The sequence below is a fragment of the Oncorhynchus masou genome, chromosome 11 (genome assembly GCF_036934945.1).
Source record: "Oncorhynchus masou masou isolate Uvic2021 chromosome 11, UVic_Omas_1.1, whole genome shotgun sequence".
Lineage (NCBI taxonomy): Eukaryota > Metazoa > Chordata > Actinopteri > Salmoniformes > Salmonidae > Oncorhynchus > Oncorhynchus masou.
Genome location: NC_088222.1, coordinates 44,461,084 through 44,483,680, shown reverse-complemented (window position 1 = coordinate 44,483,680; position 22,597 = coordinate 44,461,084). Strand labels below are relative to the sequence as shown.

The 22,597-nt window shown below is 41.2% G+C and overlaps 1 protein-coding gene across 5 annotated transcripts in view; it reads left to right on the top strand.

Annotated features, from left to right (window-relative positions):
• Window positions 1-22,597, top strand: part of LOC135548732 (opioid-binding protein/cell adhesion molecule-like) — a 582,577-nt gene that overhangs the window by 346,524 nt on the left and 213,456 nt on the right. The window contains exons 1-2 of one of the 5 annotated variants that reach the window (XM_064978606.1): window positions 7,541-7,633; window positions 7,894-7,984. In XM_064978606.1, coding sequence (XP_064834678.1) covers window positions 7,941-7,984 — 44 coding nt within the window. In that variant the 5' untranslated portion in view covers window positions 7,541-7,633; window positions 7,894-7,940. Of the gene's footprint in view, window positions 1-7,540; window positions 7,985-22,597 lie in introns of those variants that run through there. The other 4 variants (XM_064978603.1, XM_064978602.1, XM_064978605.1 and 1 more) reach the window with 4 other exon arrangements.

Below are 22,597 nucleotides of genomic sequence, written 5' to 3'. Positions count from 1 at the left end.
CAAAATATTCTATCTGCAGCCAAGAGGACGCCCTTTAAAACCACACCATTGGCCACTCCCACTACCCCAGACAGATAGAAAAGATCAACGGAAGTGGGGAAAAATGTGATTTTAATCATTTCCAAATGGATGGCCCGCTGACATTACATTTAGTGTTATTATTGGTTGTCTCAGATTTCCCAAGGTGAAATAAATAGTTCTGACAGCTTTACTACTGCATTGGCAGGGCAGCTATGTGTGACCCCTCCGTGTTATTGCTAAGGGAGTATAGGACGACCAGTGGTCTTAGATAGTAATATCCATCCAGTCATATTCAGATTTCCCTATTTCACCCGATTGAGAAATGTACTTTGCAGCAGTCAAAACATAGGCCTGGCATATACATGATCCTATTGTGGCCACAGAGAAGATCAAAGGTTGCAGATGATGGTAATGATCATGGATTAACCAACAGATGAAAGACTACTAGAGCCTTGAGTCAAGGCAGTGACAAATACCACCATCTTTTCTGTTCACCCTTGGAAAGAGAGAAAAAAAGAAAGCGAGAAAGAGCAAGCGAGTAAGAGAGAGAGAGAAAAAGAGAAGGCAAGCCAGTGAGAAAATTGAAGAGGGATGTGGGAAGCAGGTAAATCAAAGGGGGTTGTGTGGATTTCCTAAACCAAACAAGTTGTTCCAAGCGGTGTGTAATTCACTCCACAGATGATGGGTTTTACAGCCCTTTTGCCTGTATTCTATGCAGCGGTTATCTGTAAATCTGTCAGCGAAATAATAAATTCCATTCCCCCTCTCCATAATCTAATTTGCCTTTGGTGCCAACGGTGCATCAAATGCCTCTGACTTCTTCTCCGGTGGCGGAATCCTGCACTAGTTGTCTTGGCGCTGGCTGCTGGCTGCTGTCGCTGCGCCGACGGAGCCCAGGAGTAAATCCCACCTGTCCCACATGAGCCGCTCCGTCAACTGCCCAAAAAAATCCATTATCTCGGAATGTTTTAAGGGCTTAATGGAGTCCTTATCTTTATTTTGCACTGGGAAAAATATTAATTACACACCAAGTTCCTTGGTTGTCATCACCCCCCCCCCGCATGTACTGTGTCTATCTATGCTTTTCAGTGCTGAATGCAAATGTGTTGTTAAGGCAGGTGTCGACTCGTGCCGATGTGTGTGTTTTCACAGTACTGGTGGCTGCCAATCATTGTGTCTGTTCTTGCACATCGCAACCAACCTCTGAACACAGGAGTTACTATCAACGAGATAAGGGAAAATAACAAGCATGTGAATGTCGCTTCTGTCTGGCAGGGTAGTTTGCTAGAAGCCAAGGTGAGGTTTTTTGTTGTTGTGTGTTTTCCCCTTCACAGAGCGTGGTGTGACATTTCTCGACAAACCTTTGGAGTGTTGTAAAGGATAAAAAACATAATTGGTACTGTATGCTGAGATATCTACGGTGATGTATACATAGGAGATTCAGAGATCAAGCAGTATACAATTTCCCATTGTGTTCCTCTCCATAACAAGCCCTTTCCTACAATCCCTTGGTCTTAATGACTTTGTACTTCCTTTCGCATTTCACTGAAGCACTTACAGGCTAGAGCAGGGAGGCAGGCAGCATCCCTTCAGTAAGGCGAGTGCAAATGAAACCCCATAATTACTAGTCACATTGAGAGAGAGAGAGAGAGAGAGAGAGAGAGAGAGAGAGAGAGAGAGAGAGAGAGAGAGAGAGAGAGAACACAAAAACAGCAATTTTTTTTTTTTGTACTGGAAGCATAGCTAACACGTCTGTGGATGCTGTGAATTCAATAGGAACAGGCTCATTACAGCACAACACTTGCACCCTCTACATTGGCGGGGTTTCCATGGTGATTAAGGTCTTTCAACCTGGTCTCAGAACGTTTTGTATTATTCTGTACATAAATCCAAGACACTCCATTTAGTATGATATGTTATGTTTCGTATGGCATATATTCATTTGTGGATGTCCATCACCCATTTTGTATAATATGTTATGAATTACAATTTGTACTACATGTTACAAATTTGCAAAACATACAATATGTTACAAATTTGCAAAACGTATGATATTTACAAATTCTAGGTAGGTGACTAGGTTGCTAACGTTAGCTAGCTTGCTAAAGTTAGCTAGGCTAGGAGTTAGAGTTAGAGGTTAGGGTTAAGTTAAAGGGTTAAGGGTAGGGTTAGGGGATGGGTTAGCTAAAAGGGTTACGGTTAGGGTTAGGCAAAGGGCTCGCTAAATTAGTTAAGGTTAGGGTTAGCTAACATGCTAAGTAGTTAAGTAGTTGCTAAATGTGTAAGTAGTTGAAAAGTTGCTATTTAGCTAAAATCCTAAAGTTGTCTGTGAAGAAACTCGCAGCCTTTGTGTTGCTAGACATTCACGTTATACGCCCACCCATCAACCTCGACCGACCACCCTCCTAAGTAACCATCTGTCTTATGTAACCATATCAAACCTAAGATATCATACTGAATGAATTCACTTGCACATCATCTGCTCATTTATCACTCCAGTGTTAATCTGCTAAATTGTAATTACTTCGCTACTATGGCCTATTTATTGCCTACCTCCTCACGCCATTTGCACACACTGTATATATACTTTTTTTCTATTGTGTTATTGACTGTACGCTTGTTTATTCCATGTGTAACTCTGTGTTGTTTGTATCACACTGCTTTGCTTTATCTTGGCCAGGTCGCAGTTGTAAATGAGAACTTGTTCTCAACTAGCTTACCTGGTTAAATAAAAGTGAAATAAAGAAATAAAAAAATAAAATGGAGTGTCTCGGATGTATGAACAGAATAATACAAAATGCTCTGAGTTGGGTCTCATCACATTGAGGTTAAAAAAGGATAAATATGACAAGTGGGTAATTATAAGTAATATTGCAGAAGAGGTGAGATAAAGAAGAGGAAAATGTCGACACGCATTGGTTTAGAGCTTAATGAAGGGTTATGGTATTCTTAGCAAGAAGGTAGAAAAATAACTGTGGTGGTGGGCTTAAGCAACAGCCACCTCATATTTGATGTTGAGGTCTTATCAACTGACCAGTAAAGCGGTCCATACTTACGCCTCTGTCTTTCATAAACGGTGTACTCAGCCGTTTTACTTCAGATCAGTTCAGTTCAGATGAAATCAGCTGTGTTTTCTGTGAAAGGCTTATGGTTGGTTCTGTGAAAGTGTCAAGGTTGGTTCTGTGAAAGGGTTAACTTCTGGACTGACTTATGTTTTCTTTTTTCCTTCTGACTTCTCAGACTACCGAGTGAGATCATTTGGAACACTTTCATAAACCCACTGTGTTATTATTACAGATACAGAATGAAACAGCAAAGGAGCTATGTAACAGCATTCAATCAAAAGCACATTAAAGATGATTGACGAATCAAAGTCGGGGAATTGAGTCCTGTGTGGCTCAGTCGGTAGAGCATGGCGCTTGCAACGCCAAGCGTCGTGGGTTCGATTCCCACTGGGGCCACCCATATGTAAAAGTAGTGGCCCCAGCCGACTTGTAAGTCGCTTTGGACAAAAGCGTCTGCTAAATGGGATATATTATTATTATATTATAAAAGGGAAACACAGTGAACCAGATGGCCCTGCGCTGCACATACACTTTTCTACTTTATAAACTGTGAAAGAGATATTTTTAGATGCCTTATGACTGTGCTCCATATTCATTGGAGACGCCTATATAAGGCCTACTACACATGTTATGAGTTAGCTGACCATGACTCCATCTGCATGAACAAGAATGATGACAAACAGTGCCCTACTGTTGGAAAATGTATTTTAACTCACAAAATTAAGTTCTAACAAAACCTCACCAAACTGTGTGTTTCTGTGTCTTTGACAGTCAGAGTGAAATGAACTAGGCGTGAAAGCAGCTAAAGTTTATATATCATTATGGGTTCATGATGGTACATTATTAGTGACAGAGAGCAGCTTTCTCCCTCCAGAGGGAAATCTCGTCCAAGAAGATGGTATTATGTCCATGAGAATAGAACCCCATAACGAATAGCCATGTGCACAGTCCCGTCTCAAGTGGACACTTTTACAATGATCTACTGCAAAAGCCCTTAGAACAGCAAAACGTGTTTATTAAAGTGCAATCGTCGAGGGAAACAAACCTTCGAAGCGGAGCAGCTGTTGTGTCGCTGGATGTCGCTCACCCTCAAAAGTGCTGAGGTAAAATAATCACACACACACACACATCCTCACAATTCTCATTAATCTGGTTCTCCCCTAATAGTCCCAGTATAAATCTCCTATTGCCTCTAAGGCTGCGTTTACACAGGCAGCGCAATTCTTATCTTTTTTTCTCTCATTTGTCTTTTGACCAATCAGATCAGCTCTGAAAAAGAGCTGATCTGAAAATGATCTGATGTGATTAGTCAAAATACCAATTAGAGAATATCAGAATCGGGCAGCCTGTGTAAATGCAGCCTTAGACTCGATTAAAGATACAGCAATAAATTCAATTTTCTTATCAGCGCGTTGGCAACTGCATGTGAATAGATTCAAAACAGTTACAGGCTACATATTTCTTTTTTTGTGGTGATGATGCTTGCTTGACTGCCCATGCTCGAGACATGCAGCACTGCGGTATTGAGTGTTTCAAGAGATATGCTCCCTATAGAACGATATACTGTACAGAGTGCAGCTATTCTCTCTTCCCACACAACTCTCTCGCAGAGACAGATTCAAACGAAAACACTTTAGAAAATACATGTAACTCCCGCCTAACCTGTGGTCAGGTAGAACGCATGTTCATCTCTCAAAACGAGTTGGTGCTCATACTGCCCAATACCTTTACTGCCCCCACACTGTGATGGCTGAATATAGTGTCACTGCAAAGTGCACTTAATCTGCCTTCCGTAATCTGCCTTGCCTTCCAGTCAGGGAGACATTACCAAGGGGTGATAAAGAGGGGTTCATCGGTATCAATCTTTTTATTAGAAACTAATGGTCTCTTCCACTTCCAACATGTCCACCGGCCACCTTGAGCTATAGGGCCTTCTCTCTTGTCGATTTCTTGAGCCCCTCCTATGATTGAGATCTGGGAGATGACTCATCCCTGTGGGGCGGGGGCACACCATCACATTCCGAATCCCGAGCCACTTGGAGTCCCTCTCCAAAGCCATAACCACCGTCTTCTTCAACAGACTCCTTTTGGTGACTGACGCCTCTCTGGACGTTTTTCACGTCTTGTTTGCTTACTCCTAATTATAGTTTTTTTCCTGGAACTCAAAACTCTAGACGAGCATATTGCGGTCGCGCACCTTTCCGGACGCTCCAAAAGCATTTCCAGGTATTCCACACTATGGGAAAACTCAATAAAACATTAAAATGTACTGTATTGGCTTTTCAAAAGATCTAATGGGATGTAATTACACTGAACAAAAATAAGCATCATCAGCCGGGCTAATGACCATGGAGGACCTTCCCCTTTTATGACTGGCCCAGACAGAAGTACAGACTGACATACACTTAGCTGCCACATAAATTACTTTACATGAACTGTGACAGACTGTGTATATGCGTGCCTTTTGTTGAGGACCTAAAATAGGCTCGATTAAGCAAATTGCAATCTATTGTTCACTGAGTTTCAATGGCTCCGATGACATATCTTGTATGTGGTAAATATGTTTGCGTGTATCACAAAGGATAATTTCTACTTCAGGGAACATTTTGGCTTATAAACATAATCAAGCACACCCAGCTTTTATAAAATGGCTGAAAATAAATATTTTTACTGACTCATAGGACTGATATCAGCAATAAATACGGTAAGAAAGTTGCAATCGTGTATGCCTTTACTTTAGGTGCTAAAACTATATGAAGCCTATTTGTTTGTTTAATAATGCATAAAGAAAGACATTGAGCAAGTAGTTAGTTGTTGAATGGAATTGATAATGTACAAAAGCAAACTATCCACCCAGTGGTAATTGCTCATTGCATACCTGCTACAGTAATTGTTCAACTATGTGGATGTGTTTCTGTTCCCTGATTGGTGGTTGGGTCCATATAAATAGAATCTCATTCTGTGATTGCGTCATTGTGATTGACAGACACAGGGTCAAAAATGGAGGTTGTAACTGCATTTCTACTATAAAAAAAGTGTTTCCTGTTCCATACTTTTAATAACGACTGCCTATAATTTCATTTGGCCCTCCTTAAAAGATGGGCTTAATGTGTATAGGAGAGTCTTCCACTAAATAACTGCCGTTGAACTGCACATTTTTAGGGACCTACCCTTCACACTCATTTAAACTTTGGCTGCACAAATGATTTTTAGGAATCAATAATGGAACTCCTGGAATGATGGCGAGCTTAGGCTATATAAATGCCCTGCTATTAGGCCTCCCGAGTTGTGCAGCGGTCTAAGGCACTGCAGTGCTTGAGGCATCACTACAGATCCGGGGTCGATCCCGGGCTGTGTCGAAGCCGGCTGCGATTGGGAGACCCATGAGGCGACGCACAATTGGCCCCAGCATCGTCCGGGTTAGGGAAGGGTTTGGCCGGACGGGATGTCCTTGTCCCATCGCGCTCTAATGACTTCCGTGGCGGGCCGTCCGCCTGCATGCTGACACGGTTGCCAGTTATACAGTGTTTCCTCCGACACATTGGTGCGGCTGGCTTCAGGGATAAGTGAGCAGTGTGTCAAGAAGCAGTGTGACTTGGCATTGTTGTGTTTCTGAGAATGCATGACTCTCGACCTTCACCTCTCCCAAGTCCGTACAGGAGTTTCAGCGATGGGACAAGACTGTAACTACCAATTGGGGAGAAGGGGTAAGAATATAAATGCACTGCTATTAGATGATTGACACAAATGTAATAGCCAGGGATGTGAAAATACATGTTATGAGTCATGGGCAGTATATTTAGTCTGCATGCCTTCATCCACACCACCGAAACAGTTGAGTCATACCCAGCAATTTCACTTCAACTTCCCCGATTCAAGGTTTGAACAATATAGTCTATCTGTAGGTCTAGTCTATAGCATCTGCATCAAAACACACACAGTTGATCCACGTTTACAATTGCATCCTTGATTAACAGTAATGTCCACACACCTGTACAGAGCTATTCACCAAGGTCCCTGCTACCATGACAACAACCCCCCCCCCCCCCACCCTCCCTCCAGAGTTCTTACTGTGAGGGTGTTTAGCAACAAACTCAAATTGGTGGTGCATACTTGTAAAGATTGGGGAAAATAATCGATTCAATGAACCTGATACTCGTTTTTGGTTTTGAGTGAAAATAAAAAAGAATATTAGTGCTGCTATCCCTGCCTATTTGAAATGTGCAACAAACCCCAAGTGCTGAAGGGATGGTGGAGATCACTAAAACTATATTGTATAGAGTCAATCACAAGAGATAATCAATCATGTGTGTTGTTGTTTGTGCTCTCTTCTTCGGATTTGGCACCAGTGGTTTGTTTAAGTTTTATCACGTCATCTCAACCGAAATACCTGTTTTAACCGCAACCGTTAATTTTCCATGAACGTGAAATTGCGCAATGTCATCATCAATACAAGCATTTGGACCATTCGGAAAGGAAAAGTAAACATTTCCATGCGAGCTGCGGAACAGAATGGAACAGGCTGAAAATATATTTTGGAGTGCGCAGTAAGGATAGCTACCCTCTTGCATAGACTATACTGTACCTGGAAAACATATTTGGATTAACAGATGAACAGTAGGCTATTAACTAACCCGCGCTCGCTCCACAGGACCGCTATACGCATTTGCCTTTTAAAACAACGGAAGCATTGTCTCGACAAGCAGTGGGATTTATAAACCGAAGATGGGTATTTGTGGATACTTTACCGTGTCTTGGAAGTGCCTGGTGGTTCTGTCTTTCAGACTGCTGTTTCTTGTCCCCGCAGGTTTGCCTGTCCACAGTCAAGGGGAATCCCAAACCGATAGTAAAGTGATGGACAATATTACCGTCAGGCAAGGCGAAAACGTCTTTCTCAGGTAAAACACTTTCTCATTATTCTTACACTCACTATAAAAAGTTGTATTAACTATGAGTCCAACGTTGCTTTGCCAATTTAAAGTAAAATAAGAGTGGTTTATGTCTGGTTAAATGATACGATTCTAAATGTTGGCTGTGCTTATGATGCAACTAAGGTGCTTATGATGGAAGAAGCCCCTATACAGGCATGTGCACAGATAGGACTTTACCTTTGCACATGCTCATGCTCCCTTGCACTTCCAGTCTCAAAAGTGCTGTTTTGGCTGGTGGTATAATTTCCCCAAAAAATATTATTTGTAATATTTATTTTGTAATTTGTTTTTCACAACCCACAACCCTCAAATCCTATTGACACGGTCAAATTCGCCCCCCACCCAGTCCATTTGTTACACCTGTTGATTACGCAGGGCCAACTCTAGCCTTTTGGGGGCCCTAAGTGAGATTTGGTTGGTGGTGCCGCTGACTATTGAACATTTTCCAGTACCTTGAGAATTTTCCAGTATCTATACTGTTTTCTTAGAAGTAGTAAGCAGAATCAATATAGGGTTAACCATTAGACATATGTAAACAGAATCCATGTGATTGTGCAAAGCTGGATCAACACAGGCCTGGTCATTCAGGGTCTTGTGAAGGCCTTTGGATCGTCTACCTCACAGCAAATCATTTTAGTGGCCCCTCTCTTGACGGCGGAGATATTTTTTGTTTGTTTTGAAGTTAATATCCTGCAATTTTACACAGAAGTGGCTCCACGAGTTCAAAAGATGTGTGGCAAAATGCCTATGTGTCTTTTCTGGGGCTTGGAGTTTTTCCTGATCTCATGACCTGGTCAGGTATTATTATTATTAGTATAGATAGCTTCCCTTTTCATCTGTGCTATGACTATAGGTCTGGGGATTTTGTTGTCGGGTCATGTGAATTCTAAACGCTCCTGACCTGAGGCTGAAAAAGACTTTCAAACTACCACAAACCTTGTTGTGATTCATTATGAATCTGATATCAAAAGAGCCAGAGAACAACTTCAATGGACAACATACTCTGTGGTTCAGTGAACTCCTATGGCAGTGGTGAGCGTTATGCAAAGAATGGTTACATTGTATTTTTAAATAGTAATTTCAGTCTTTACACACATACACACACACACACACACACTGTTAAGCAGTTGACTTTGAAAAATAAAAAAGAGACATGTTTCAGTGTAGAAAAGTATTTACATTTTATGTCATGAAAACTATTAGTTCATCTCATTACAGTGCTCTTCTGCAATTATTCATTCTGGAAGCTTTATGTGAGGCAGGGTTACATTTAACACTATACACAGTAGAATTGGTAGCAAAGTATTTTTTTATGTGTAAGTAATAATACCACCAACCTTGTGTTGTCCTGATTGGTTCCCTGGCGCTCACTGTAGGAGCTGATTGCCTGTTAAATCTATATATTCAATCATTAAATCAACATTTTAATTGAAAACAATATCCCAATATTTTAATGAAGTAGATTTTATTGAATGTCACTCATTCCATTGCACTCTATTCTAACCTAACCTGCTAGTCGAAAAAGACTGACACCATGGCTGCCTATCGTATTTGTGAAAGTTATGGTGGTGCCAGAATCGACCAATTCTCTCTTTCTGCATTAGCCATCCACTTTGTTATGGTTGGACAAATGTTTTCAAATGATCTGTGCTGACTGCTCTGTGGCGAATTTGTTGATTTTTTAAAACTTTTAATGACAGTGTAATTTGTGCCACCAATATTTGTGAATAATCACCAGCAGTGGAAATATAATAATATGCCAACAAACATTAATGGACTAACAAACTGGCGGACTAACCTTTTCAGGCACTTCAGTATCCATTGGCCTTGGATAGCAGCAGCAGATAATTTCATGTTCTTTATCCTGTGCCAAATACATTTATTCAGTGAGTCTAAATTATTAATATTAGCTGCTGGCTGCATGATTGCATCAACCTAGCTAGCTGAAGTTAGCTAGCTATCTAGCTAGGCTACTCTAAATATAACATTAGTAGTTTTGTGACCTAGCTATAGATTGGCTAATTCTAGATAGTTTTAGAGGATGACTAAACTGCTTTTATTAAAACATATAGTACCTTGTTTGCCATGAACATTTGTGTTCACTCTTTCATGAGGCAGGCAGGAAAGAAGGGTTTCCACTAAATAACACAGCCACAAAGTCAGATTCCGGCAGGATTCCACTTGGTTTCCACTAGCTTCTTTCTCTATAGCCACAAAGTCAGATTCCACAGCCACAAAAATGTTTTTGGGGGTATTAGTTTAAGGTTAGGGTTAGGCATAAGGTTAGCAGTGTGGTTAATGTTAGGGTTAAGGCTAGGTTTAAAATCAGATTTTAAGAATACAAATTGTAGGAATGGGTGTTGTTTATGAGTTTGTGGCTATAGAAGCTCGTGTTAACCTTTGTGACGACTATTCCACAGATTGAAGAGGAGCGTGAGCCAAGAATAAAACAAGTGCAGAGGCAAGCAACAAGGTGCTGGTGCAACCAAACATTGTTGTTGAGAGGTGTGGTTTATAGGCCCTGTAAGCTGTAGCTAGAAGACTACTGTGAAACCACCTGTTGCAGCGAGCATGGGGGATACTTCTTAAAATCCTAGGGACAGGGTTTTCCTAGACTAGACAAAAGAGAGGCAAAGGAAATTGGGTGAGGTGCTATGTCAACTTGTCCAATAAGAAACGCCTGCTTTCTTTTCCGTTGCAAAAGTTTTTCTATGACGTGTACTAATGAATAATGGTGCTTTCAGGACAACTTGGAACTCTGGAAAAAAAAGGTCACATCATGATGTCAGTGATCTTCAGGTCGGAAATTCTGAGCGCTAGAAAGATGTCAGAGTTTCCGACATGGAATTCAGAGTTGGTTACCTGCTCAAAAAGATTTCCCAGTTGTTTTGAATGTGGCATATGTCTGATAAACGCGTTCAGTGGTGCAGCTTTGAGTGGTGTGGCGGCGCCTACCAGATTGAAAAGTACTGGGGCAAATGCTGTCTCGACACATGTTTTCCGGCAGCTCTTATTCTACAGATTCCATGGACGAAGAATTTTTTTTTTTGCAGTTTTATAGCTAATTTCCTGCAATTCTACCCATTTAACCATGGGATGGAGATAATATTTTGCAGTTTTAAAGCCATTTTTTAAAGCTACAACTACTGCTTTTATTTTAGGTCAGGAAATAAATACAAGTTACGGTCTCACTCCTATTTACTTTTAACAGTTCCTAAAATCAGAACGGATCATGGGAACAAAGTGTTTTAGTTACTCAGCTCCGTGGTCTTGGAATTCTCTCCAGCTGATCTTGAAACTCCAAGATCTTATTTCCTTGGAGTTTAAAAGTTTGGTTGATTCACATGTTACTGAGGAATTTGATTGTCATTAGGACTTCATGCGGTGGTACATATGATAGATTTGTATCTATGATGCTTGTATGTTTCTGTAATTGTAACGTACTGTGTGTGTGTATGTCACATTTTGTTTATGGTGTGTCTATGTCAGTAAGTTGTTATATCTGATTTTTCTGAAACATTATTATTCTCTCCTCCTGCTGTCTTGGTTGGACCAGGTGTCTCTTGACAAATAGTTTGTATCTCAATGAGACTAAACTGTCTAAATAAAGCTTTAAAAAAATCCCTCAAATTATACATATTTTGCCATGGCTTATGCCATGTTAATATGATATCTGAATGAGAATGACAAAAAAAAGTTGTCTAGACTAACTACCAATAAAAAAAAATATGCACATTATTCTTTTCAAAATTCTTCAAGCTCTGTCAAGTTGGTTTTTGATCCTGGATAGACATCCATTTTCAAGTGCTGCTAAAGATTTTCAAGCAGATGGTAGGCAATAGTGTCTTGGTAAGCAATAGTGTATATTTAGGTTATTGTCTTGCTGAAAGGTGAATTTGTCTCCCAGTGTCTGTTGGAAAGCAGACTAAACCACTTTTTTAGGAATTTGCCTGTGCTTAGCTCTATTACGTTTATTTTTATCTTATAAAACTGCTGATTCCTTGCCGATGACAAGCATACCCATAACAGAGTAGAGGCTATTGACTTGAAAAATTGAGGAGGATGGGAGACCACCGGTATAGGCGCAGACCGCACAGAGATGACAAAGCATGTTTCAAAAATCACCAAAGACTAATTATTTTAACCTAAAGCATTTAATAAAGACATTTATTGTATAATATAATGGGGAATGTGAATGAGAGGGCTACTTACAGTTTTGGGAAGGGATCACAGCAGTGATTGAATGAGGGTATGAGGCATGAATTGAGGTGTCCAGAGGCTTGACTTCAGTGCAGGACAGGGGTTGAAGTGTTCATAGGCTTCAGTGAAAGACAGGCTCATCATGGATGGATGGTGTTGTTGGAGAGTTAGTCCAAGTAAGGACTAAAATCATGCCCAATTTTTCAGTTTTTGATTTGTTAAAAAAGTTTGAAATATACACTAAATGTCGTTCCACTTCATGATTGTGTCCCACTTGTTGTTGATTCTTCACAAAAAAATACAGTTTTATATCTTTATGTTTGAAGCCTGAAATGTGGCAAAAGTTCGCAAAGTTCAAGGGGGCCGAATACTTTCGCAAGGCACTGTATATATATATATATATATATATATAAGGTATTTAGTCAGCCACCAATTGTGCAAGTTCGCCCACTTAAAAAGATGAGAGAGGCCTGTAATTTTCATCATAGGTACACTTCAACTATGACAGACAAAATGAGAAAAAAAATCCAGAAAATCACATTGCAGGATTTTTTATGAATTTATTTGCAAATTATCGTGGAAAATTAGTATTTGGTCAATAAAAAAGGTTTGTTATATACCCTTTGTTGGCAATGACAGAGGTCAAACGTTTTCTGTAAGTCTTCACAAGTTTTTCACACATTGTTGCTGGTATTTTGGCCCATTCCTCCATGCAGACCTCCTCTGGAGCAGTGATGTTTTGGGGCTGTTGCTGGGCAACACAGACTTTCAACTCCCTCCAAAGATTTTCTATGGAGTTGAGATCTGGAGACTGGCTAGGCCACTCCAGGACCTTGAAATGCTTCTTACGAAGCTACTCCTTCGTTGCCCGGGCGGTGTGTTTGGGATCATTGTCATGCTGAAAGACCCAGCCACGTTTCCTCTTCAATGCCCTTGCTGATGGAAGGAGGTTTTCACTCAAAATCTCACGATACATGGCCCCATTCATTCTTTCCTTTACACGGACCAGTCGTCCTGGTCCCTTTGCAGAAAAACAGCCCCAAAGCATGATGTTTCCACCCCAATGCTTCACAGTAGGTATGGTGTTCTTTGGACGCAACTCAGCATTCTTTGTCCTCCAAACACGATGAGTTGAGTTTTTACCAAAAAGTTCTATTTTGGTTTCATCTGACCATATGACATTCTCCCAATCCTCTTCTGGATCATCCAAATGCTCTCTAGTAAACTTCAGATGGGCCTGGATATGTACTGGCTTAAGCAGAGGGACACGTCTGGCACTGCAGGATTTGAGTCCCTGGCGGCGTAGTGTGTTACTGATGGTAGGCTTTGTTACTTTGGTCCCAGCTCTCTGCAGGTCATTCACTAGGTCCCCCCGTGTGGTTCTGGAATTTTTGCTCACTGTTCTTGTGATCATTTTGACCCCACGGGGTGAGATCTTGCGTGGAGACCCAGATCGAGGGAGATTATCAGTGGTCTTGTATGTCTTCCATTTCCTAATAATTGCTCCCGCAGTTGATTTCTTCAAACTAAGCTGCTTACCTATTGCAGATTCAGTCTTCACAGCCTGGTGCAGGTCTACAAATTTGTTTCTGGTGCCCTTTGACTGCTCTTTGGTCTTGATCATAGTGGAGTTTGGAGTGTGACTGTTTGAGGTTGTGGACAGGTGTCTTTTATACTGATAACAAGTTCAAACAGGTGGCAATAATACAGGCAACGAGTGGAGGACAGAGGAGCCTCTTAAAGAAGGAGTTACAGGTCTGTTGGAAGCCAGAAGTCTTGCTTGTTTGTACATGACCAAATACTTATTTTCCACCATAATTTGCAAATAAATTCATAAAAAATCCTGCAATGTGATTTTCTAGATTTTTTTTCTCATTTTGTCTGTCATAGTTGAAGTGTACCCATGATGAAAATTTCAGGCCTCTCTCTTCTTTTTAAGTGGGAGAACATGCACAATTGGTGGCCTACTAAATATTTTTTTTGCCCCACTGTATATACACAGTGGGCGAAACGAGTATTTGTTGCACTGCCGATTTGGCAGGTTTTCCTACTTACAAAGCATGTAGAAGTCTGTAATTTCTATCATAGGTACACTTCAACTGTGAGAGACGGAATCTAAAACAAAAATTGTATGATTTTAAGAAATTATTTGCATTTTATTGCATGACATACATATTTTATCACCTGCCAACCAGGAAGAATTCCAGCTCTGACAAACCTGTTTTTCTTTAAGAAGCCCTCCTGTTCTCCACTCATTACCTGTATTAACTGCACCTGTTTGAACTCCTTACCTGTATAAAAGACACCTGTCCACACACTCAATCATACAGACTCCAACATCTCCACAATGGCCAAGACCAGAGATCTGTGTAAGGACATCAGGGATAAAATTGTAGACCTGCACAAGGCTGGGATGGGCTACAGGACAATAGGCAAGCAGCTTGGTGAGAAGGCAACAACTATTGGTGCAATTATTAGAAAATGGAAGAAGTTCAAGATGACGGTCAATCACCCTCGGTCTTGGGATCCATGCAAGATCTCACCTCGTGGGGCATCAATGATCATGAGGAAGGTGCGGGTTCAGCCCAGAACTACACGGCAGGACCTGGTCAATGACCTGAAGAGAGCTGGGACCACAGTCTCAAAGAAAATCATTAGTAACACACTACACCGTCATGGATTAAAATCCTGTAGCGCACGCAAGGTCCCCCTGCTCAAGTCAGCGCATGTCCAGGCCTGTCTGAAGTTTGCCAGTGACCATCTGGATGATCCAGAGGAGGAGACAAAAATAGAGCTTTTTGGTCTAAACTCCACTCACCGTGTTTGGAGGAAGAAGAAGGATGAGTACAACCCCAAGAACACCATCCCAACCGTGAAGCATGGAGGTGGAAACATCATTCTTTGGGGATGCTTTTCTGAAAAAGGGAGAGGACAACTGCACCGACAACGACCCGGAACACACAGCCAGGGCAACTAAGGAGTGCTCCTTAAGAAGCATCTCCATGTCCTGGAGTGGCCTAGCCTGTCTCCAGACCTGAACCCAATAGAACATCTTTGGAGGGAGCTGAAAGTCAGTGTTGCCCAGTTTACAGCCCCTAAACCTGAAGGATCTGGAGAAGGTCTGTATGGAGGAGTGGGCCAAAAAGTCCTGCTGCAGTGTGTGCAAACCTGGTCAAGAACTACAGGAAACGTATGATCTCTGTAATTGCAAACAAAGGTTTCTGTACCAAATATTTAGTTCTGCTTTTCCGATGTATCAAATACTTATGTCATGCAATAAAATGCAAATGAATTACCTAAAAATCCCACAATGTGATATTCTGGATTTTTGTTTTAGATTCCGTTTCTCACAGTTGAAGTGTACCTATGATAAAACATTTCAGACCTCTACATGCTTTGTAAGTAGGAAAACCTGCAACATCGGCAGTGTATCAAATACTTGTTCCTCCCACTATATATATATATATATCTTTATGACTAGTTCTCAGGAGTATATACAACACACATGATCTCTGGACAATAGATCGTTGCCGGGGACCGTAGATCGTCGCAGAAGGCTCCGGACTGGGAACCGTCAATGGGGGATCCGGACCGCAGAACGTCACAGAAGGCTTCGGACTGGGAACCCTCACAGGAGGCTCCGGACTGCGGAGGCGCACTGGTAGCCTGGTGCGTGGAGCCGGCACACATCTTACCAGGCTGGGGTGACGCACTGGAGGCCGGGTGCGTGGAGCTGGCACAGACAGGGAGTACCAGGCTGGGGAGACACACTGGAGGCCGGGTGCGTGGAGCTGGCACAGGATATTCTGGGCTGTGGAGGCGCACTGGAGGCCTTGAGCGTAGAGCTGGCACAATCCGTCCTGGCTGAATGCTAATTTTCTCATGGCATGTGCGGGGAGATGGCACCGAGCATACCGGGCTGTGAATGGGCACTGGAGACACAGTGCGTATCACCGCATAATATGGTGCCTGAACGGTCACACGCTCCTTTAAGCGAGTGCAGGGAGTTGGCTCTGGTCTGAAACCTGGCTCTGCCAACCACTCCGTGTGCCCCCCCAAATTTTGGGGGGAGGCTGCCCCTCGTGCTTGCGTCGTGGTTGCGATCCCCGGAGTCGTCGTTGATCCTCCTTCCCTGTCTCTGCCTGCTTCCATGGCAGGATCTTGTCCCCTGCCATAACCTCCTCCCATGTCCATGATGTCCTCCACCACCTTTTCTCCCGGGCCCTGGATCCCTGCTCCTCCTGGCCACGCTGCTCGGTAATTTGGTGGTGGGATCTTCTGTTACGCTCATTGTTTGAAGGATTGGACCAAGGTGCGGCGTGGTAGGCGAACATCTTACTTTTATTAAAACGAACACTGAAAAAAATAATAATACAAAACGAACGTAAAGTTCTGCCGACCACACAGCAACTATACAAAATCAAGTTCCCACAAACTAAGGTGGGAAAAAGGCTGCCAAAGTATGATCCCCAATCAGAGACAATGATAGACAGCTGTCTCTGATTGGGAACTATACCAGGCCAAACAAAGAAATAGGAAAACTAGATTGCCCACCCTAGTCACACCCCAACCTAACCAAAATAGAGAATTAAAAGGATCTCTTAGGTCCATGCGAGCCAGAGACACGACCCAGACATTCATTCTAAATGTTCCATTGCTATACTGGCTGGCAACGTTCTTACCCCTTGCTTGTTAGCTGGCTGACTTACAGTCACTTGTCAGGACACTGTTGTTCAGAGGAGCTAGCTAACAACACAATCACTTCAAACTGAAGCTTTTTTCAATTTGCATTTATTTGTATATAGCCATAAAAATTAGGCCAGTTGATTCATGATTTAAACTGACTGAGAAACACTGCCTGCCTGTCTGTCTCTTTTTATTTGACCAGGCAAGTCAGTTAAGAACAAATTCTTATTTTCAATGACGGCCTAGGAACAGTGGGTTAACTGCCTGTTCAGGGGCAGAACGACAGATGTGTACCTTGGCAGCTCAGGGATTTGAACTTGCAACCTTTCGATTACTAGTCCAACGCTCTAACCACTAGGCTACCTTGCCGCCCCACAGTCTTCCCGACTTGTTCATTACTATGGAACAGCTGGAGATCAAATTTGAATATTTAAACAATGTTGCAAATGTAGGAGGGACAGACAGTAAGGTTTAGACAAATATCTGCTGTTGAAAACTAAATGTTAGTCTAAAAGAAATGTGTGATAATGTCTAGATGATTTTTATAGTGGAGATCAAGTAAAAAAATTGCTTGGCAGGGCTGATGAGACAGTGGATTCCCCGGTCAGATGGAACAGAGTAAATAGGCATTTTAACATCATAGATTTAGCTGGTTGTAACTTGTGGAATAGACACCAGCTGAAATGTGGTTTTAACCAATGACCCTTTGTATAAATCAGCAAGAGTGTAAATGATCACATACTTATTGCAGAAAACCTTTCTCTGTCACGTCCTGACCATAGAAAGCCTTTATTTTCTAGGGTAGAGTCGGTCAGGGCGTGACTAGGGGGGTTTGTCTAGTTTATCTTTTCTATGTGGGATTCTAGGTTGTTTTTTCTATGTTGGGGTTTAGGTATGATTCCCAATTAGAGGCAGCTGGCTATTGTTGTCTCTAATTGGGGATCACACTTAGGTAGCATTTCTTCCACCTGTGGGTTATGGGATATTGTTTATGTTTAGTTGCCTGTTAGCACTGCGTTGTCGTCATGGTTAGTTTATTCTTTCTTTTTTTTCTTCTAAGTTTCACTTTCTTTAATAAATAATTTGGGACTCTACGTACGCTACGCCTTGGTCTGACCATTATTACGAACATCGTGACATTCTCTCATTTGGTGGAGGGGAACTCTACCCAGTACTTTGCCTCAAACGCTCTGATACAATCTTTCTCAGCCATGGTGCTTGTCCCTTCCGTGTTGTCAGCTAGTGTAGCTGCTCTTCTTATCACTGTATATAACTTCGTTATTGTGTTACTTTTCATATATTTTTTTACTTTAGTTTATTTGGTCAATCTTTTCTTAACTCTTCTTGAACTGCACTGTTGGTTATTAAGGGCTTGTAAGTAAGCATTTCATGGTAAGGTCTACACTGGTTGTATTTGGTGCATGTAACAAATAAAGTTTGATTTAATTTGAAATCCGAAGTTACTGGACTGTATCAAATCCGCACAAATTTCCAGAGCAGAGGTGAACTGCTCACTTAACTTAAAACAACACCTGCTGCAGCATGCCAATCAAGCTGTGGGTTTTCTCCCTCGTCCTCATTTCAAATATAGCACTAAATACATTTTTGAATGACTCTTGTGAGATGTGGATGAACAAAAATTACCAGTATGGCTACCTGATGTTTGCACATTTGCAAAACTAAATGAATGACGAAACATTTTGTGTTCCATCCCCACCTACCTGTAATCTGAAAATACTGAGGTTAGCGATCAGCACCCAGCGGTGAATGTCACTATGGCGACCGTGTATTGAGGGTCTTCTGAGCAGCTTATCTTCCTGGAGAGATGAGTATAGTCCCACAACCATGTGACCTCTCTGTGGTGGTATAATCATCCTCAACTTGCTGAACAGCAATCATTAGCCACATTTTCTAAGTTGGGTTAAGCGCATACGTAAGCCTTCCTATGCTAACTAGCCAATATATTTGTGTCTACTACATAATATAGTGCAGTGTCTGCATTTTGCTATGTCTTAAAATTGATATTTTCAGCTTTATTGGCTTGATAGATATTCAATTTAAGGCTGTGCACACACTCATTGTGGTAATCTTTTTCTTGTACAACAGCCTCTGTCAACCAGTGACGTCATTATTGCAATGTAATCCTTGAATATTGTGGTAGTTTAGCAAGGACTCTGGCAATACCCCACATTAAAAGTTGAGAATGATTGTTGGCAACAAGAAATCTCGCAGAAATCTTAGTTTATCTTTCTCCTGATTATTGTGTTATTGATTTTCATTCATTTCCATTTCCATTTAACATACTAGATGTAACAACCGTTTTCTTTACAGACTAGCCATCAAATCTGTTAGGGCAGAATAATTAGTTGGTGCATATAACTCCTTGCTGTTCAACAATTTCAAAATGGAGATGCATTTTGCCAGTCCATGTTTCTGTCAGAGTTGTTCGAGCCCTCTTCAAAGAAATATTCAATTGCTCCCCAAAGTTACCCCTAGACCAAGGTGATAATTTGATTTCACAGAGGGATGTTGGGGATTCTCTTTGTAAGCCCATTTCCCCCACACCTTGCCTCATCTAGTCTTGCATCTATCATCTCCATGATTTCATGCATTGTCCTCAATTTGCAATTAACCTGATACTGTCATCTGGAGACCAAGACAGGTTTGGAGATGTTGTCAGAGAACACTCAGGGGAGACATGGAATATAGTAGCAGAGTGGATGTGGAAGGAAATGGATACTTAAGACAAACTATAACAAGGTTTTGAGAAGCCATTATGCAAATTAATGGTGCAGTTACACTGTACATGCACGTCCCTCACATCTCTTGTCTGGCTTACCGTTGATAAGGTACTGTAAACCTGTTATTTTTTACTTTGGCCTTATCAAAGACGAAGCGAGGAGAGGGAGTGCTGTCCGGCTGCCATGGGGCATGTCTTTGAGACAGCTGTTCGTCAGCTATTTCTATCCACAATGTCAGGGGGCTAATGGCATTGTGCTGCCATTCGCCTGGTCTGGCTTGGAACCAAAAGGCTCAATATCAAACCCAGGGCTGTGAATTCGCCACAGCTCCTTAGCTAAGGGGCCCTGGCATGCAGTAAGGTCTGGCATTAACCCACTGCAGCCAACAAACACTGGCAGCTTCTCGTTATCCCCGCAGTGATAGCAATAATCACAAAAAACGCAATCATAGACTTCCACAAAGGCTCCCCCCAGGGAATGGAATTTGCAGTCAAACATGATTTTGTTTGTGCCATTTCCACATCTGTGGACAGAATATGATCACGTTCAGAATTGACTATCTACCTCAGTACACCTTTCCAGAAGACTTAGGCCTATTCCATTCTGACAGCTACAGGACCCATTTGGCCCTGGCCCTAATGACACAGGACAGTTTTGCTGACTGCAGTTTTGTCGTCGTAATAAATTGCATGTTTTTTCCTGACTTGTGTCTTTCCTTCCCTTTAAAAGCTCGGGGAAGGCTGACTTGTATTATCAAAACAAATGGGTGAACTTGCCAAATCATATAAACCCGCAAAATTGCCAATCTTCAACAGAGAAAGAGGAAGACACAGTTCGCTGGCATTGGATTTGATTGTAATGTCTCCGGCATATGCAGTGGAACCAGCTTGGCCTACATTCACCAGCTATTTTTTTTAATGGAAATAATCTTGTATTTCCTGTGGATTACAGGAGTGGGGATTCACTAAAATGAGGAACAGGGGCGGTTCACAGTATGATTTCTTGATGATTTCTGATTTTTCTGTTTCTTTCTCACTCCCCCGCTTTAAAGACATGTTAACGCCTCTGGTAAACTATTCAATAAATTACCAAGACACTAATGTGTTGTGGGAAATTGAAATTGACTGATTCATGTTTAGCTACCCAGGAAATGTTATAGGATTATTTAGGTTGATACTGTGAGAACAGAACTACTAAGAAAACCCTGAAGCACATGATGACAGACTATTCTACTGTAATTTGTTAGCCATTTGTTACCAGTTCCACATAGTGGATAACCCCAGATAAATCTGTCATAAGAATGGCCAAGCTTGCTCTTATTTGTTGGGTGTTATGGGCAAAAAGGAATGTCATGATAAATTGACCCATTTTGCTCGATAACAATAATACAATAAAATAAAATATAGTTATTTTCCATTAGCGGAAGAGCTGTATGATTCAAGAAATACATTAGCTATTTCATCTAACATTTTCAGGGAATGCATAATTGCAATTGATGTGCTACCTGTCAAAATAGGATCAACAATGATTAGATGTATTTTTGTCTCTTTAGAAATGAATTTGTCTTAATCATTTTTGCATATTGGCCTAGGCCTCAGCTATATAATTCACAACCTGAGATACAGTGGTGTAAAGTACTTAAGTTAATATCTTTAAAGTACTACCTAAGTATTTTTTGGGGTAGCTGTAGTTTAGTTTTATTTATATTTTTGCTTACTTTACCTTTGACTTCACTACATTACTACAAATAATGTACTTTTTACTCCATACATTTCCCTGACACCCAAAAGAACTCGTTACATTTTGAATGCTTAGCAGGACAGGAAAATGTTCCATTCACACACATCAAGAGAACATCCCTGGTCACCCCTACTGCCTCTGATCTGGCAGACTCACTAAACACACATGCTTCGTTTGTAAATTAAGGCCTGAATGTTGGAGTGTGCCCCTGGCTATCCGTAAAAAAAAATGGTGCCGTCTGGTTGCCTAATATAAGGAATTTGAAATGATTCATACTTTTACTTTTGATACTTAAGTATATATAAAACCAAATACTTTTGAAATTTTACTTGAGTACTATTTTACTATGACTTTTTCCATCACTGCTGAGATAGTGAGAACTCAACACACATTACCTAGATTGCTAACCCAAAATATTAGTGCTGAGCGATTATTATTGCTTTTTGAGGTTAATTTGGTTTAGGTTTGTCCTTTGAAAAATAATCACGGGTTTTCAATTTCCATTTAGATTATTTATTTATTTTATAAATGCATTGTGGGTTGAATGCTGTAACAACACAGAATAAAACACATTATGGTAGTGACTGCCCAATATGTTTACTTAGTAAAACCTCTTAAGGATCCTCCCCTTTTTTTCAATTTTCGCCTAAAATGAGAGACCCAAATCTAACTGCCTGTAGCATATTCTTGGTAATATTTTAATGGAACCACTTTGAAGTTTGTGGAAATGTGAAAGGAATGTAGGAGAAAAAACACAATAGATCTGGTAAAAGACAATTTTTATTTTATCTTTATTTAACTAGGCAAGTCGGTTAAGAACAAATTCTTATTTTCAATGATGGCCTAGGAACAGTGGGTTAACTGCCTGTTCAGGGGCAGAACGACAGATTTGTACCTTGTCAGCTCGGGGATTTTAACTTGCAACCTTCTGGTTACGAGTCCAACGGTCTAACCACTAGGCTACCCTGCCGGCCCGATAATACAAAGTATTTTAGATTTTGGCCACTAGATGGCCGCAGTGTATGTGCAAAGTTTTATACTGATCCAATGAACCACTGTATTTCTGTTAATTTTTTAAATCAAGGCTGCCCAAATGTGCCTAATTTGTTTATTATTAGCTTTTTATGTTCAAAATTCTGCACTCTCCTCAAACAATAGCATGGTATTCTTTCACTGTAATAGCTACTGTAAATTGGACAGTGCAGTTAGAGTA